The 18,227-nt window shown below is 46.9% G+C and overlaps 1 protein-coding gene and 1 long non-coding RNA gene across 4 annotated transcripts in view; one reads left to right on the forward strand and one right to left on the reverse strand.

Annotated features, from left to right (window-relative positions):
• LOC138498120 (uncharacterized) overlaps positions 1–18,227 on the forward strand; it is a 133,118-nt gene that overhangs the window by 76,810 nt on the left and 38,081 nt on the right. The window lies entirely within an intron of this gene.
• Positions 7,520–18,227, reverse strand: part of LOC138498116 (uncharacterized) — a 389,950-nt gene continuing 379,242 nt past the window's right edge. For all 3 annotated transcript variants that reach the window (XM_069621976.1, XM_069621975.1, XM_069621974.1), the window contains one exon: positions 7,520–9,456. In XM_069621976.1, the coding sequence (XP_069478077.1) occupies positions 9,287–9,456 (170 nt within the window). In that variant the 3' untranslated portion in view covers positions 7,520–9,286. The remainder of the gene's footprint in view (positions 9,457–18,227) is intronic.

The following is an 18,227-nucleotide window of genomic DNA, read 5'->3' on the forward strand; positions in this document are numbered from 1 at the left end:
TATGGACTGGCTGAATGCGTTTGAGTATGCATGCGAGGTCCAGGAAGTTGACAATGCTGATAAGATTGCGTGGTTGCTCAGTAGACTGCCCCATTCTGGCTGTAGTGCCATTATGGAAATGTCGAAGGCTGAGCGGGCTGATTTCGCAATGTTAAAGCAGACTCTCATTTTAAAGTTTGGGAAGACTCCGGCCCAATATTTAAAGCGTTTTCGAGAGTATAAGAAAAAGGAAGGTGGTACTTGGGTATCTTATGTCGCTGAATCTTTGAAAAACTTAACTGGCTGGGTTGAAGGTTATAAGGTTTCTACCTTCGAAGGCATGATCAATCTGGTCATGCTGGAACACATTTTTGCTTCTTCTTCCCCGGAGCTTAAGCAGCATTTGGCCGATTCGAAGGAGATAGATCCTAAGAAGCTGGCCATTGCAGCAGACTTATGGGTGTCACATCGAGTGTCCCATAAGGACAAAACTCATCCTGGTAAGCAGGAGGAAGGGAAAAAGTCCAAAGATATGGAGGGTGGGGAATCTGCTAAATCTTCTTCCCATAAGGGCCACAAAAAGAAAAACAAGGGTAAGACACAAGAGAACTCACAGGGTAGTGGAGGTCCGCCTCCAAAACAGAACTCTGGTTACAATAAGCCTCCCTACGTAAACAGACCCACTGGGGCTTGTTTTTCTTGTGGAGCAACTGACCATGTGAAGGGGGATCCCCGTTGTAAGGTTAGACCTTTGGGGGTCCACTCCGCTAATCTGGCCTTCTCCTCCTACGAGGAAGAAGAGATTACAGGAGCATCCTTCTCCTCAGACTCATTTCCCAGCGGGATAGAGGCTGAGGTGGTTTTAGTGTCCCTGGGCTCCTGGGAGCCTAAAGTCGCAGAGGCTTATGCTAGGATTCCGGATAATACCAAGCACTACTTTAAAGACAGTGTGCTGATCAATGGAGTGGATACTCCAGCTCTTAGGGATAGTGGGTGCAGTCGAACTGTAGTGGATTCTACCTTGGTAGACTCAGAGGAAGTTGCCAGAGCTACTCTGATGCCCACTAAGTTGGCTGACGGCCCCCTCCGTATGTTTCCCGTGATCCCTGTAAATCTTACTTTAAATGGTACAGCAGTCAGGATTCCAGTGAGCATTCAGAGAAACGTCCCGGGAAAGGTCTTGTTGGGCAATGATCTCAGAGCTTTAGGGCTCGTAGGAGACACTGCCGAAAGACCCTACACACGGTCTCAAGCACGGGCAGCATTGGCCAAGTCCAATACGCCGCCCCAGCCAAAGGGGAAACCCAAGGCGAAAGGAGTCTACAAGTCAAGGCAGGGGAAAGAGAATATTCCCCCGAGCTCGCCTACCACTGCGGTGGAGGAAGTTGGTCAATCGCCCGGGCCTGACGAGGAGGTGGCGATGCCTGAAGTATTCGACCCCAACGATCATCCTGAACTAAAAGACTTGTTAGTTGAAGGAGGTCCTGATAGGGACGAATTCAGTAAAGGCCAACGTGAGTGCCCATCTCTGGAAGGCCTAAGGAGACAGGCCTGCTCCCAGCTTGAGGGTGAACCTTCTGGGATGCATAGGATTTACCAGGAAGGTGGACTCCTGTATAGTGAGCCCACAGAGTCTACAGAAGGAGACCATAGGAGGTTGGTGGTTCCCCTTGCTGTTAGGCCCTTCCTCCTGCAGTTGGCGCATGAAGTTCCCCTTGCTGGTCACCTCGGTATGAGGAAGACCAAGCAAAGGTTATCCATGCACTTCTACTGGCCCAAGATGGGGGAGCAAGTAGAAAGTCACTGCAGGAGTTGTGCCGCCTGCCAGTTGTCTGGTAAGGTTGGCGCGACAATCCAAGCTCCGTTGGTACCGCTCCCAGTTCTGGGGGTACCATTTGAAAGGGTAGGGATCGACATGGTTGGTCCCCTTGACCCGCAAACATCCTCAGGCAATAGGTTTATCCTGGTGCTGGTCGACCATGCAACCAGGTATCCTGAGGCCGTCCCATTTACAACTGTAACTGCCAAGCCAGTTGCAGAAGCTTTACTCGGCATGTTTACTAGGGTTGGCTTCCCTAAAGAAGTTGTGTCGGATCATGGCAGCAACTTTATGTCGAAGTATAGGCAGGCTATGTGGAAAGAATGTGGGGTCCCCTACAGGTTCTCTTCTGCATACCGCCCCCAGACCGATGGTCTGGGGGGGCGTTTCAACAGGACGGTAACGAGCATGATTGGGGCTCTGGAGGAGCCTCAGAGAAGAAAATGGGATCTTCTTGTTTCATGCTTACTGTTTGCCTACCGAGAGGTACCACAGGAGGGTGTTGGCTTCAGCCCCTTCGAACTTCTGTTCGGTCATCCCGTACGGGGACCCTTAGCCATCGTCAAAGAGGGATGGGAGATGCCCACTCCCCCTGTTACTACCAATGTAGTTGATTATGTGCTAGGGCTCAGAAAACGGATGGTACTTCTGATGGGCTTGGCCAGTGATAAATTGAAGGCAGGGCAAGCGCTGGTGAAACATTGGTACGACCAGAAAGCTTCCCTCATCAACTTTACACTTGGTCAGCAAGTCCTGATCATGAATCTCATAAGGCCTCGAGCTTTACAGGATAAATGGTCAGGTCCTTGCCCAGTGGTGGAGCCCCTGGGTGAGGTTAACTATTCAGTGGACCTTGGAAGGCCTGGACAGGCTCCAAAAGTGTTTCACGTGAATAGGCTGAAGGCTTTCGTCCCAAGCGGCGAAATCGCAGCACTGCTATTGGCTTCAGACGTTGCGGGAGAGGAGTCTGAACCTCTCCCCGACCTGTTCCCGAGCAGTCCTTCAGATAGCTCTTTTGAGGGTGTCCGAGTGGCCCCTCACCAAAATGGACAAGGCTCAGTGGTTTACCTTGGACATGAAGTAGGTGGAGGGAGGAGACAGCCTCTACTCAGTCAGGTACAAGCAGTACAAGACTGGCCTACCCCCACTACGCAAACCCAAGTGAGAGCCTTTTTAGGACTCACGGGGTATTACCGCAATTTTGTGGCAGACTATGGCACCATAGCTGCTCCTCTGACTGCCCTCACAACTCCGAAGAAACCCAAGAAGGTAACTTGGACCGACGAGTGTGAGAAGGCCTTCAATGGCTTAAAAGACTCCTTGTGCCAGGCCCCTGTCCTAAGGGCCCCTGATTATCAAAGACCTTTTATCGTGCAGACGGATGCCTCTGACACTGGGATAGGAGCTGTACTATCACAAGTAGATGAGAAGGGTAAGGAACACCCTATCGGTTTTATTAGTCGCCAGCTTAAGGACAGAGAGCTCAGATGGTCCACGGTAGAGAAAGAATGTTTCTCTGTTGTGTGGGCCCTAAGGAAGCTGAGGCCCTACCTCTATGGGACCCACTTCACTGTGCAGACTGACCATAAGCCGTTAAAGTGGCTAATGAACATGAAGGGGGAGAATCCAAAGTTGCTTAGGTGGTCCATAAGTCTACAAGGCTTCGACTTCACTATTAAGCATAGGCCAGGTGTCCAACATAGCAATGCTGATGGGTTGTCCAGAATGTTTAACCGACCTGAACAAGAGACTCATCCAGGGGTGGATTAGTTCCCCCTGTCCATAGTCTGGGAGGGGCGAGTGTTAGGAAAGATTTCGTAATTGTAGGGAATTTTCCTTCCATGTGGCAACCCCTAAACGTTTTGCTATTGTTTTTAACCTTGTTGTTGACTTTGCCAGAGAAGTACAGCCTTCTGCCGCACTTCTCTGGGCTTTCGCTCCTTTCTTATGGGGAAACTGACATGCCCTTAAGACAGTCAGTACCGGGGAACGTGGTTTCCCGTAGTTTCTTTTATCGTGTCGCAGCTTTAGTGCAACACGACACAAGAGGGCACTGTAAGCTAAGTTACAGCTCTCTTGGGTCTCTAGCCTTCTACAGACCCTAGATACTCTTTTAGGATGGTATTTGATCGGTGCAAGTCATTCAGGGACTCGAATGGTGGCAGCGATCGCTTTGTTTATTTTGAGCTCCTTTTGGCGTTCTGAGCACGTTTTTGCCCTGAACCCAAAATGGTGGCCTGGCTCCCAAAATGGCCAGGCCGCGAGGCTCCTTTGTCTTGTCCATTGACCGTCTTGCTCCCGTCACCTTCCCCAGGTCCGGCGACCCGGGGCCTTCCTTATTTGGGCATGTACTTTCCCGCGAAACGTGGTTGCTTTCGCGGGCTTCTACATGTCGTTTGTGTGCCTCCAGGGTGTGGGCTGGGATGTCTGGTCCCAATACACATCCTGGGTGCCAGAGAGTCTAGGGTGGTGTGAATGCCTGGGACCACCGTGGTCCGTGATTGGTCCACGTATGGTATGTGTGTTGATGTGCAGATCTCCCATTGGCTCCCCTCCGTTTTGGCGCGAAGGGAACCGTGGATAAGAGGGAGCTGGAAACACCACTGCCATGTCGATCTCCTGAGTTCTCACGAACGAAGGAATACAGGAGCCAAGTATCCTGCAACCAAGAGGCTGGACCGAGGAATCGCTGGTGACCCGCTGAAGGAATCCTCCTTTGCACTGCTGTCGTCCTGTGAAACCCTTTGATCGAACCAGAAGGCCTGTACTGGTGCTTCGACCTTTGGAATAGCAGGAACAGCTATTCCCGGCGACTTCATCAACTCCTGCCAAGTAAGCCTTCGGAAGTGTCTCTGGGCCATCCAGTTGACTGACCAGCTTACAAGGGAGTCCTGCTCTGTAACTGCCGCCAGGTTGTGTTGTATTTCGAGTCCTGGTCACTCTCCCACGCTTCGTACGCTTGGCGTTCCCAAGTCTGAAGGGAGGAGTGTACATTTGGCTTGAATACACACGGCCGCTCCGTTGTCCTGCTGCGGCAACAAAACTGTGCTGGTTTCGTCGATTGGGACGTCTTTTTGCTCTACACGACTACGAGGCGTTCCCTGCTCTTCTGAACCTGCCAGCTGCTGAAACAAACGTGGAGAAGCCTGGGTCTGCTTGCTTCGGGGACCGGTGAGTAGTTTAGCTAGGATCTGGTCGCCCTCCTGCAGTATCCCATTGCTTTTCCCTGCTGTGTAAAAACAGCACCCTTTTGGCCGTACTCGCGCTCTGCTTCTGCCTGCTGTGGAGGCTGCGCTTGAGTTGCGGAACCTGTTCTCCTTCTGCTGTGCACTAACCCGAACTGCCTGACTTCCTCCGAAGAGCTTCCCCTTTTGCCCGTTGGCACCGGCGTGGCAGGTACTTTGAGCACAAGGCTCCACTCTTCGCAGGGCTCGGACTTCCATCTAGTTAGGTGCCTCTAAAGGCGAACTGAGTCAAAAGCGTTATCGCACTGCCTGTTTTCCTTTCCTTTCAGGTGGACTACATATTTCGTGCTTTAAACGCTTGCGACTGTGTATTTGTATATATATTGTGTTGATTTGGTATGTGTTGGCTTAATACTGTGTTATTGTGATTTTCTCGCTACGGTCGTTGTTTTAAAGGCCTTAAAATAAATGTGTTTATATTTTTGATATAACAACTGTTTGGAGTAGTTTGTAAGCGCTCTTGCTTTGTGTGCTCACTGCGGGCTTTCAGTCACCCTCACCCCTCTTGAGACCTAGTCTTGACCGCCGCGATCGCTACCTTGATTGGTCTGGCTTGTCCAGAGGTTACCCTGTTCCAAGTAATTAGGTTGGCCTTCTGAACTTCTGCGCCACCAGGACAGAGTTCAGAAATCCGTCTTAACAGTGGCCACAATAAAATGTCACTAGCCCTACCGGTCACCAATTAAAACACTACTCTAGCCTAGTCATTCACTACTTCTCTTAAGACTACATACAAAAACTGCACACCTTCCCCCTTTGGCAAAGCAGGAGCCATGAACAAACACACTGCAGGCATATATTGGATACCACAAAACCTGTGAAAAACAGCATTTCTGTCTGCTCCTTACCAAATCACACTACACCCCACTGTGTGCACGCAAGAGTGAACCATTCAACACTCCTGGCTGCGCCTAAAAACTCCAATATGTCTTTTACAAAGTATGCTTCAATGCACAATGTTCAGACACTGCGAACGCTGACCCGGCTGTGCCATTTCTACTCCTGATGCACAAAGAACTCCCTACTAACACCTCCACCACCTCTGTAGTGGTTTCATCAGTTCTATGTTACTATGGTATATCCTGTCTATGAAACAGTACAAGTGCAAAGCGAGGGGAACCTGATACATTTCTGCTGACATTAGTGTTTGCCATTTGAAAGATTGTATGTCTCCTGCACCAGTTACATTATACGTTTCTACCTGAGCAGTTTGCTTTCCGGCAATGGTCCATGGAACAAGGACATCCAGGAGTAAGTTTATGATTCGTACTGAAATATTTGTAATTCTTTTTGTTCGATATGTTGTAGATTTCAAACTGGACAGATTCCAATCAAATTTGCAAAAGCATGTTTTCTGGACCAGAAACTGCTCTTCAGAAAGGTGTGGTGCATATACATCCAATCGTCAACTGAGTTCAGGGGAAGGCTTGGTCTTCTTGCATCTCAGAGAGGAGAGTGTGGACAGTCATTGAAGATATGCAGGATAATCATGGTTCAGGGCAAGGCTTGGTCTTCTTGCATCTGAGAGAGTGGAGATGGTGCCTGCAGATATGCAGGATTATAAAGCTTCAGGGCAAGGCTTGGTCTTCTGACATCTGAGTGAGTGGAGACGGTCCCTGCAGATATGCAGGATAATCAAGGTTCAGGGCAAGGCTTGGTCTTCTTGCATCTGAGTGAGTGGAGACTGTCCCTGCAGATATGCAGGATAATCAAGGTTCAGGGCAAGGCTTGGCCTTCTTGCATCTGAGAGAGTGGAGACGGTCCCTGCAGATATGCAGGATTATCAAGGCTTGGTTTTCTTGCATCTGAGAGAGTGTGGACAGTCCTTGCAAAGATGCAAGCTTAAAAAATTTCAGGGGAAGGCTTGTTCTTCTTTCATCTTAAAGAGTGGGAAGATAAGTACCCCAGCCCGTTAGACCGGGGTACTAATAGTGTATTTTTTCAGTTGTTAAATGCTTTAGCATTTAGCGACTGAAAAAAGAAAAAGAAAAAAAAAAGTTGGGCGCCATGGAACAGTACACATAGTCCCTTCTCCCTTTCCATGGCAGCTATTCAAAAACAAACAAAAAAAAAACAAACAAGGTGGCCGCCATTGAATTGGGAGAAGGAACTACACATATTCCCTCTCCCTTTCCATGGCGGCCATTACTAGTGTTCCCAATGCAGGAGAGGGACAGAGAAGCGCAGATAAGTGAGGTAGGGGTGAAGGGGGGGAGAGGAGAAGCAGCAAAGGGGGGGCGGGGATAGGGGCTAGGGGAAGGGGATGAGTGCACACTTACCAGCGATCCTTTGGGTGAAGATGGGGGGCCTCCAACTCTGAGGAGGCTCAGAGCGGGGGCTATACTGTGTGGACAAGCCTCTGTTCTGAGCCTCCTCATTGGCTAGGATGCCTAAGCCACGCCCCCACCGGGTACTCATTTGCATTATACAATACTTTGGCAAGGAGCTAAATTGAAAAAGGAAGGATCATGACACATATTTTTTAAATCATTTTTATTGTCTATGGCAAGTATTGGCAAATAACGCATATTCAATATTTCCATATTGTGTTCAAATGTTTGTAAGGAAAGCAGTACAGACTACAGATTTGAACTACACAACTATTCACTAAACATTTCCATCATGCTACTCTTCATGTTTAACATTCATACACATGTGTGAACCACCATCAACAGGTGCAAATGTCTTTGGTGGAAGACAGACAATGTGTGAGTTTGCCCATATTTCATAATATGAGAGAACGATTGGTGATAAATACCCACAGTCTTCCATGCCTTGACCAGATTTCCAGAAGGAGACTAGTTCTCCAGGCCATTGGGTCAGATTTCCAGGAGGACACTAGTTCTCCAGAGTATTAGGTCCAGATTTTCAGAAGGAGACTAGTTCTCCAGAGTATCGGGTCCAGATTTCCAGAAGGTGGCAAGTTCTCCAGAGTATTAGGTCCAGATTTCCAGAAGGAGACTAGTTCTCCAGAGCTTTGGGTCAGATTTCCAGAAGGAGACTAGTTCTCCAGAGCTTTTGGTCAGATTTCCAGAAGGAGACTAGTTCTCCAGCGCATTGGGTCCAGACTTCCAGAGGAGACTAGTTCTCCAGAGCATTGGGTCAAATTTCCAGGAGGACACTAGTTCTCCAGAGTATTAGGTCCAGATTTTCAGAAGGAGACTAGTTCTCCAGAGTATCGGGTCCAGATTTCCAGAAGGTGGCAAGTTCTACAGAGTATTAGGTCCAGATTTCCAGAAGGAGACTAGTTCTCCAGAGCTTTGGGTCAGATTTCCAGAAGGAGACCAGTTCTCCAGAGCTTTTGGTCAGATTTCCAGAAGGAGACTAGTTCTCCAGCGCATTGGGTCCAGACTTCCAGAGGAGACTAGTTCTCCAGAGCATTGGGCAGACGTTCAGGAGGAGACTAGCTCTCCAGAGTATTGGGTCAAGATTTACAGAAGGTGGCAAGTTCTCCAGTGCATTACAGATGGTGACTAGTTCTCCAGAGCATTGGTCAGATTTCCAGAAGGAGACTAGTTCTCCAGAGCTTTGGGTCAGATTTCCAGAAGGAGACTAGTTCTCCAGAGCATTGGGCAGATGTTCAGAAGGAGACTAGCTCTCCAGAGTATTGGGTCAAGATTTCCGAAAGGTGGCAAGTTCTCCAGAACATTAGGTCAGATTTACAGATGGTGACTAGTTCTCCAGAGCATTGGTCAGATTTCCAGAAGGATACTAGTTCCCCAGAGCATAGGGTCCAGATTTCCAGAAGGAGACTAGCTCTCCAGAGTATTGGGTCAAGATTTCCAGAAGGAAGCCAGTTCCCAGAACATTGGTCAGATTTCCAGAAGGAGACTAGTTCTCCAGAGTGTTGGGTCCAGGTCCATTTGCCAGCATGCTTCAGGAGTAGCGGGACAATGGTATGTTGCGGTGTAGATCCAGAGTAAGCCTAGATGAAAGAGGTTCTCTTGCCGAGCTGTCTCTACATTTTAAGAATGATCAAATCAAAAGCATGGAAACCCTGGTGTCAGTGTCACATCTTTTAAAAAAGAAATATTGTTTATTATGTTTGGTTTATTACAAACCTTTCATAATATTACATACAAAAATCAATTTAAGAATCTCCAAATTCCATCCCAAATACACAATTCTTAAAGTGTCACATCTGCAGCCAATAGACCCTATTTGCCTGCTTATGCCCCTTGCAGCTGTGGGTGGGTATAAGCTCAGGCAGATACAGATCCTCCTCCAGTGGCTGCAGCTGGCCTCATGACAGCAGGCCAGTGGGATCTGACAGGTCACATTTCTGGACATGCATGTGTGAGGTTATGCGCGGGTATTTCAGCTGCATTGGGATCAAGGTTCCCATGCGGCACCCCTTTGTGATCTCGCCACTTTGTCCATCCTGGTGTACATTAAAGATTTTAAGACATAATCCTGGAAAGAAAAGAAACAAGAATAAGATCAATTTATATTTAGAGGTCAGGCTGAATAGCATGAAAGTACTTCTGATGACATTACACGATGGGCTCCATAGGATGATGACATTACACAATGGGCGCTTTACGCCTCTGTTGATGGAGCATATGGCACTGGCTATGATGAAGTTACATAATAGGATGATGACATTACACAATGGGTGCCTTTACACCGCTGCTGATGGAGCATATGGAACTGGCTACGATGGAGTTACATAATAGGATGATGACATTACACAATGTGTGCCTTTACACCGCTGTTGATGGAGCATATGGCACTGGCTATGATGAAGTTACATAATAGGATGATGACATTACACAATGGGCGCTTTACGCCTCTGTTGATGGAGCATATGGCACTGGCTATGATGAAGTTACATAATAGGATGATGACATTACACAATGGGTGCCTTTACACCGCTGCTGATGGAGCATATGGAACTGGCTACGATGGAGTTACATAATAGGATGATGACATTAGACAGTGGGCGCCTTTACACCGCTGTTGATGGAGCATATGGCACTGGCTACGATGAAGTTACATAATAGGATGATGACATTACACAATGTGTGCCTTTACACCGCTGTTGTTGGAGCATATGGCACTGGCTACGATGAAGTTACATAATAGGATGATGACATTACACAATGTGTGCCTTTACACCGCTGTTGATGGAGCATATGGCACAGGCTATGATGAAGTTACATAATAGGATGATGACATTACACAATGTGTCTTTACACCGTTGTTGTTGGAGAATATGGCACTGGCTATGATGAAGTTACATAATAGGATGATGACATTACACAATGGGCGCTTTACGCCTCTGTTGATGGAGCATATGGCACTGGCTATGATGAAGTTACATAATAGGATGATGACATTACACAATGGGTGCCTTTACACCGCTGCTGATGGAGCATATGAAACGGCTACGATGGAGTTACATAATAGGATGATGACATTAGACAGTGGGCGCCTTTACACCGCTGTTGATGGAGCATATGGCACTGGCTACGATGAAGTTACATAATAGGATGATGACATTACACAATGTGTGCCTTTACACCGCTGTTGTTGGAGCATATGGCACTGGCTATGATGGAGTTACATAATAGGATGATGACATTACACAATGTGTGCCTTTACACCGCTGTTGTTGGAGCATATGGCACTGGCTATGATGGAGTTACATAATAGGATGATGACATTACACAATGTGTGCCTTTACACCGCTGTTGTTGGAGCATATGGCACTGGCTATGATGGAGTTACATAATAGGATGATGACATTACACAATGTGTGCCTTTACACCGCTGTTGTTGGAGCATATGGCACTGGCTATGATGGAGTTACATAATAGGATGATGACATTACACAATGTGTGCCTTTACACCGCTGTTGTTGGAGCATATGGCACTGGCTATGATGGAGTTACATAATAGGATGATGACATTACACAATGTGTGCCTTTACACTGATGTTGTTGGAGCATATGGCATGTTACATTAGGACCCCCATCACCATTGTCGTTTGCGCACATGGAAGAATGTTCAGTGGAGTAATAATGTGCACCTATGTGCAGTTAGATTCCTAACTCATGAGACATGCTGTGATAGGGTTATGCAACATGAAGCAGGCTATGTTGGCATGTACAGTGAGTACATCAACATATGTGAGAGTCTGTGATGGGGTTAGAACATGCCACTACCTGTGCTAGATACTCCTGATCATATGAAGACATTCACTTTGCCTACAGTCATTTATTTTAGTTGTTTTCCTAGAGTGTACTTCTAAATTGGACCTCTTCATATGACTAGGACACATTCTGCAAACACTGTCCCCATAAAAAGGATAGTAGGACCTGAGGGCAGAAGGGCCTGTCTTAGCCAAGTCCCCACACATTCTACCAGCTCAACACACACTCCCTTTGGTTTCCATGTATTTGCTGAATCTGATTTGGGGTGGGCTTTCTCTATCTCCTTGGGGAGATGGGAGCTGTCCGTACAAGGGCTGTTGATTGGTTCTGACCGTGAGCCTCTGCTCGTGTGGGTCTCCCCTTCTACTGTCACTGGTGCCTGGCAGAGAAATAAATTCTCAATGACTAGTTATGGGCCCCAGTACTGCTGGTATTGCTTGGCCCGGCCAGGCTGGCAGAATTCGCACAACTTAAAAGAGACAGATGAAAAGTGTTGAACTAATCACAACCACTGGCAATAACAATGGGAAGCTGCAACATATTTCAGTCTGCTGTGCCATTTATGTATTTATTTATTTTGTCATATATATAGCGCGCTAAACCCCTAGGCATCGATGCTGGTTACAAAAAAAAATACACCCTAAAGGTAGGCGAGTTTGCCAGACATTTAGGTGAGGTCATGCTAGCAGTAATCTCCAGTTTCACGCTCTTGAGAAAAAAGCCACGTTTTAAGGTGCTTGCGGAAAGCCCAATAAGAAAGTTCTGATCTAAATGAGGTTGGAAGTGCATTCCAGTTCTTTGCCACAATCACCAGGAAGCTGAGACCTCCGAACCTTTGAAGTTTGAATCTGAGAGTGGAGAGGCGGTGCATGTAGATAGAACGGGTGGGTCTGGTGAACTGAGATTCGAAGAACTTTTGAGACAAGTCTTTAGGGGCAGTGTTAGAGATGCACTTATGGGTGATGGCAAACGTTTTGAACAGAATGCAATTGCGGGTGGGCCGCCAGTGCACATTTCTTCTGACCGCAGACATATGATCGTTTTTAGGGTGTTCAAGGCAGCTATCAGCGCATTGTTTTGAATGATTTGCAGCTTATTGATTTTGTGGGTAGTGGTGCCGGCAAATCAGGAATTGCAATAGTCAATTCTGGATCCTATTAGTGCCCTTGCTTCTGTAATGCAGCTGTCAGAGGCGAGGAATGGTCTACATGCATTGATTAGCTTGGTAATATAGGCTGCCAAAGAGGCAATTGCATTTACTTGCTTAATTAGTGATAGATTGCAGTCCAAGTAGACCCCAAGGGTTTTGACTTCCTGACAGACTGGGCCATCTCCCAGCTTAATCTTCCCACTGAATCGGTTGGTTGTCTCGATGACCATCAGTCTGGCTTCAGAGGTGCCAGAAGCACTGAAACTGCTCGCCTGAACATCCATGAAGACCTCCTCTCAAACTGTGACTCCAATAACACATGTGTCTTCATCTTACTTGATCTCTCTTCTGCCTTTGACACAGTCAACCATGCCATCCTGCTCAACCATCTTCGTGATAATCTGGGTATCACCAGTCAGGCCCTGGCTTGGCTGACCTCTTTCCGCTCTGATCGACCCTTCCACGTTCCAACTTGGGTCCTTCCTCTCCTCCATCTCTATCTCTACCTGTGGTGTCCCCCAGGGATCTAGCCTCTCTCCCTGGCTGTTCAACCAATACCTGGCACTTCTTGCCCACCGCATCGCCGCTCTCTGCCCCAACTTTCAGTGCTATGCGGATGACACAACTCATTTTCAGGCTCCCTTCCGCCACCTCTTCTCTTTCCCTCATCTCTGACTGTCTGTCTGCCACCCAGGAGTTGTGTGCCGCCAATGATCTCTGCCTTAATGCCAGTAAGACCGTGATTCTCGTCATTAGCACACCTGCTCCATCCTTTCCTGTCGCTTTCTGGCCGGCCTCACTTTTCCCTCTTCCTTCTCCCACCTGTGAGGCTAAAAACCTTGGGGTCATCTTCAACTCCACTCTCACCTTCTCTCCTCACATCTCTAAGATGTCTTACTACCAGCTTCACTTCGTCAGAGGTTTTCTTCCTTTCCTCTCCTTCCCCCAGATGCTCACTGTCTCCAGAGCTCTGGTTTCTCCCTAGACTTGACTACTGCAACAGCCTCTTTCTAAATCTGCCTGCTTCTACTCTTCGCCCTCTGCAATTCATCCAGAACAGGACTGGGAGACTTGTCCCTGGCCCCAAGCCCAGGGATCGTATCTCTCCAGGACTGAAATCTCTGCACTGGCTCCCAGTGGCCTCAAGGATAATGTTCAAAACCCTCTGCATTATCCACAAGGCCTTCTGGGGCCTAAGGCTTCAATACCTTCAACTCTCTCTTCCTAAATAGCTTACTTCTTGAGCTCTTCACTCATTCGCCTCCAACTCCCTCAGGGTCATTCGCTTCTAGCAACAAGATGGTTGAAGATTTCTTTCTTCGGCTGGGGCCTCCCTCTGGAACAGCCTCCCTGCCTCCCTGAAACCTGAGGAGAACCATCTCTAGTTACAGAAGCACCTCAAGACCTTCCTCTTTGCTTCTGCTTTCTCTCCTCCTCTCCCCTGCTGATCTCCTGACTGAAACTGGCTACACTCTGATCTCAGGCCCAGGTCCCCTCCCCCGCCAGCTGCACAACTGCACTGCCTCCCAAGTAGACCCTGCATTTGGGGGCTGTTTCTTTATCCCTACAGTCCCCACCAGCTCCTGACACCTGATGTCTACACTCATCCCTGCACTTACCACAAGCTGGCCGCACTTTGACTATTGTTTTTATTTATTTATTCTATTTATTTTGTACTGTTGATCCTATATACTGCACTGCCCCTCCCCCTGGCCCCCGCACTTTCCCTTTCCCCCTCCTCTGCACTTGAGCGATCTCAATGCCCCCTGGCCGAGTAAGATTGTTTTTTCTGTCTTCCCTCTGTTCCCCCTCCCTTGCCTCATCGCGCCTTGAAACACTTGTGTATAGGCGTGTTATAAATTCCATATCATATCATATCAATAGCCAAGGATTTGTAGGCTCCATCAAGTTTATTTACCTGGGGTTCCGAGCCAATCAAGAGCACCTTGGTCTTATCATCGTTGAGGCAGAGTGATTAACGTGCCTTCCAGGCTTGGATGGTATGATAGACATTGTCTAAAGTGTTTGTGGCAGTAGAGTAGTCTCCTGTGATGCGTAGGAGGATCTGGGTATCGTCCGCGTAATTAGTATAGGAGGAACCCTGAGTGTAAAGAAGGTCAAAGAGAGGCTTTGTGAAGACATTGTAAAGCATAGGTGAAACGTAGGGGCACTGAGGGATGCCACAGGTGACCGGGGATGGTTGGGCTGAGGCTGAGAATACTCTCATAGTTCTGTTAGAGAGGAAATATGAGATCCAGTTAGTTGCCTCCAAGGAGAAATGGGCTGCTGAGGAGAGGTGTTTGCAGAGAATTTGGTGATCGACCAAATTGAAGGCCGCTGAGAGTTCAAGAAAAAGGAGGAGAGCCATCCTGCCGGCGTCTTTAAACTCATCCCTTTGATTCTTTATTTCAAGAAGTGCTGATTCCGTGCCATGTCCTGGCCAGAATCCTGTTTGGCGTAAAGCCAGGAGGTTATTGGATTCCAGATATACCTTAATAAGAAGGGAAAAACCAAACCATATGCAGATATTTAACTAGTAGGCCATACTTCTGCCGAGGGGACCAAAATAAACCCCAGACATTGTTCAGCCTCAGTGGGCTCATGCCTGGGATTCGTAGCCACGTCTGGGCATACACAAGCCGCTTAGGGCAGATTTGCAGCCCTAAAGTGATGGATACCCAGAGCAAAGCCAGTATTTCCTAGTTCAAAGCTGTCCATCCATCCTTCTCTGTGCTTAGTTTGCATCCCTAAGCGAGAGAGGCAATGCCAGGATGTGGGTGCATTGCTCGCTGCGACTAGGACATTGACCGCCTCATCACTTTTTGACTGGAGCATTCTCCGCCAGATGCAATCATGAGTTACGGTATTGCTGCTGCCAGTAATACACCTGCCTGACCCACTCTTACCTCCTCCTCAAGGCATAAGAAGAGCTGCTCTTCTATTGCTTACTACTGAGACGAGAGTAATTGCATGTAATGAGTGTTTAATCAAAGGAGGCTCAAATGCAATTGTAACTGATTTTAAAATGAGAAATTAGAATAGTATACCAATATTAGAGAACTAGGCCTTATGTTTTTGCACACTGGCCTGGTATAGTTAGGGAGACTCGATTTTGAAATGCATATGCTCGCTGCCTGAATGGAGAGTCGTAACTCACACTGGAACGGCATTATACTTGCACACTTGCTTTCTGCAGCCTCAGCTTGCATTTTGTAACCTTGCTGACCTTGCCAGGTGGATGTGTACATACTAAATGAAGCGTCTTCAATAAGAGAGTGTGTTTGAATAGTGAATGCAGATCTGCGTTGATATCTCTTGTAAGTGGCAGGGTGATCTTGGAGGACGAAGGCTTGCCCATCTCCTCAGAGATCTATTGTTCTAATTGTAAGGAGAAAACTCCTCCTTAGTGAAGTCCTAAAATCTACCTTTGGTTCTTTGGTTGCCATAGAATAAATGTTTTAGGAAACCTAGAAAAGTTGTACTGGGTGTGGGGGAACCATAGCTATATGATTGTTTGCAGGTTGTATGCTGTCCATTTCTGTGTTCACTCTGCAGCGCTGCTATTAAAGATTTACAGAACTATAAAGATTCAAAGCCCTCATTTATTTTCCTCTACTCTGTAAACAACTTTGCCTATCACAAAAGGCATCCCTAATGTGGCCCCCACTTCATCGAGAGTGATTGAATGTTTGACATTACCACTCCTGCAACAAATGAACTATACTTGCCTCCACCGCGAGCCCGTGTCATCTTCAAGGCTGTTGGTTCTGAACAACAAATTGCTTGATATAAAATGTAAAAGTAGATATTCATTGAAGAAATATTTTACGTTAATTTAGGGTTTTGTGTTCTTAAATAAGTCCAGGCCCACAGCACCCCTATGTTTCCCAACCATGTTGGCATTTTTGATCACATTTCTTGTTTTGTTCCTCATTGTGCTCCTCTTCTCCGTGGACCTTTCCCTTCCACTTCATATTATAGATGTGTCTGTGATTGTTCCTGGTCTCACTTTTCAAACAAGGTTTTTTTTCTTGCACAATACGTTGAACAGTGAGGAGTACATGCAGTTTGGCAAAACCAATCAGGTGTCATCCCCAACCTGAGTATTGAATCCACTTTATTCTTTGTGAGGGAGAGATTCCTTACATTGTAAGATGAAAACACACCTGAAGTCCTCATCTTATTGGATAATTCAGCCGCACATGATGACGTTGCCCATACTCCCTCACTCCCTCAGGTGACCATTCTTGATTTATTGTATCTAGGTTTGAAATATGTTTGGTGAGGGGGTAGCTCAGGGGCAACGCGTTTATCTTGGAAGCAAAACAATGCAGCACAACACAGGTTGGAGCCCTGATCCCTCAGCTTAGAAACCGATCTCTGATATTAAGCACATTATAAAAGAACAATTAAAATAATATGGAAATACAATTTGATACAACAGAGGGTCCATTCTGTGAGTAATTGTTTCCTTTGCGTAGAAGCAGATAATATTATCTCTCCCCTCCAGATTTTAGAATAGGCCACAGTGGCTCAGTAGCTAACATTGGAATCCAGCTTTAGCACATTACCTGCATTGTGTGATTCTAGGCAAGTCCTTGCACATAACCCAGATTCTATAGACCTTGCACCCCATCACATTCTTTGCACACAACCTCTTGCTTCAGATTCTTCATTGTGCATTGAATGTTCTGTGCACAGGGCCCGCCACTCCTAGGAACTATGGAGGTGCAATATCAAATACCCAAATAAATAAATGAAACAAGGTCTGGCCACTGAATGAGAGCAGATCTTGAGGCCCTGATATTCAGTCACTGAGCGGCCTGGACAGAGCTTTGCTACAGAGTAGGGCAGTACTTGCCATCTCCCTCAACAAACCACGTGCCCTTTGCTGCAATAAGAATAACTGCATATTATTCACAGCAAAATCACTTTCTTTGTTGCCTCCATTACTGCTCTGCCAAAAACCAAAGGGAAAAAAAGACCTTGCCGGAGCTAGGGACCATCTTAGAGTGGTGGTTTCAAGCATTGCCTTGGTCTGTTTTGCACACAGATGAAAGTGTTAGTAAATTCATTAATTTGTGACTCTATGGGGACACTTATCAAAGATTGTATCGTAAGTGGTGAGATGCAATAGCACATTTCCTTGTGACCCATCTTTCTGAGTTCATTTGAATTTTTTTGTTTTTATGTTGTGTTTTATTTATTTTATAATGGGGTATTTATAACGCGCTAAATACCCAGACGTTTCTTAGCATGGACCCGGGGATCGAACCTGTGTTGTTCCGCGTCTGTCTTGTTTGCAAGGCAATTGCGTTGGCTCTGCATTATCCTCCCGAGACTAAGATTTGCTTTTGTTTGGAGGCTGCTTCTTATTGTTTTATGTATCTGCATTGTGTAAAAGATATGTTAAAACACTATCATAAGAATCTTGTTAGATACTGTGCAACTGAACTCTGTTTGCATCACAATATGTTGCTTTAAATTTCCGAATGAGCACAGGAATGCAAGATCAGGATTCTGAGAGGGGAGAGCGTTCTTTTCTTGGCTGATTGCTCCACGGTTCGACTCACAGTGGCTGCCATCTTGAGGAGGGCCGCTGAATGTCTTCAGTTCAATGGCCATTCTTCTTTGAGATTTGTCTGGCTGGAACTTAGACTCACTGTGGCTGCCATCTTGAGGAGGGCCGCTGAATGTCTTCAGTTCAATGGCCATTCTTCTTTGATATTTGTTTGGCTGGAACTTAGACTCACGGTGGCTGCCATCTTGAAGAGGACCACTGAATGTCTTCAGTTCAATGGCCAGTCTTCTTTGAGATTTGTCTGGCTGGAACTTAGACTCATGGTGGCTGCCATCTTGAGGAGGGCCGTTGAATGTCT

Source organism: Ambystoma mexicanum, chromosome 5q (assembly GCF_040938575.1).
Source record: "Ambystoma mexicanum isolate Mex_15411 chromosome 5q, UKY_AmexF1_1, whole genome shotgun sequence".
Taxonomy (NCBI): domain Eukaryota; kingdom Metazoa; phylum Chordata; class Amphibia; order Caudata; family Ambystomatidae; genus Ambystoma; species Ambystoma mexicanum.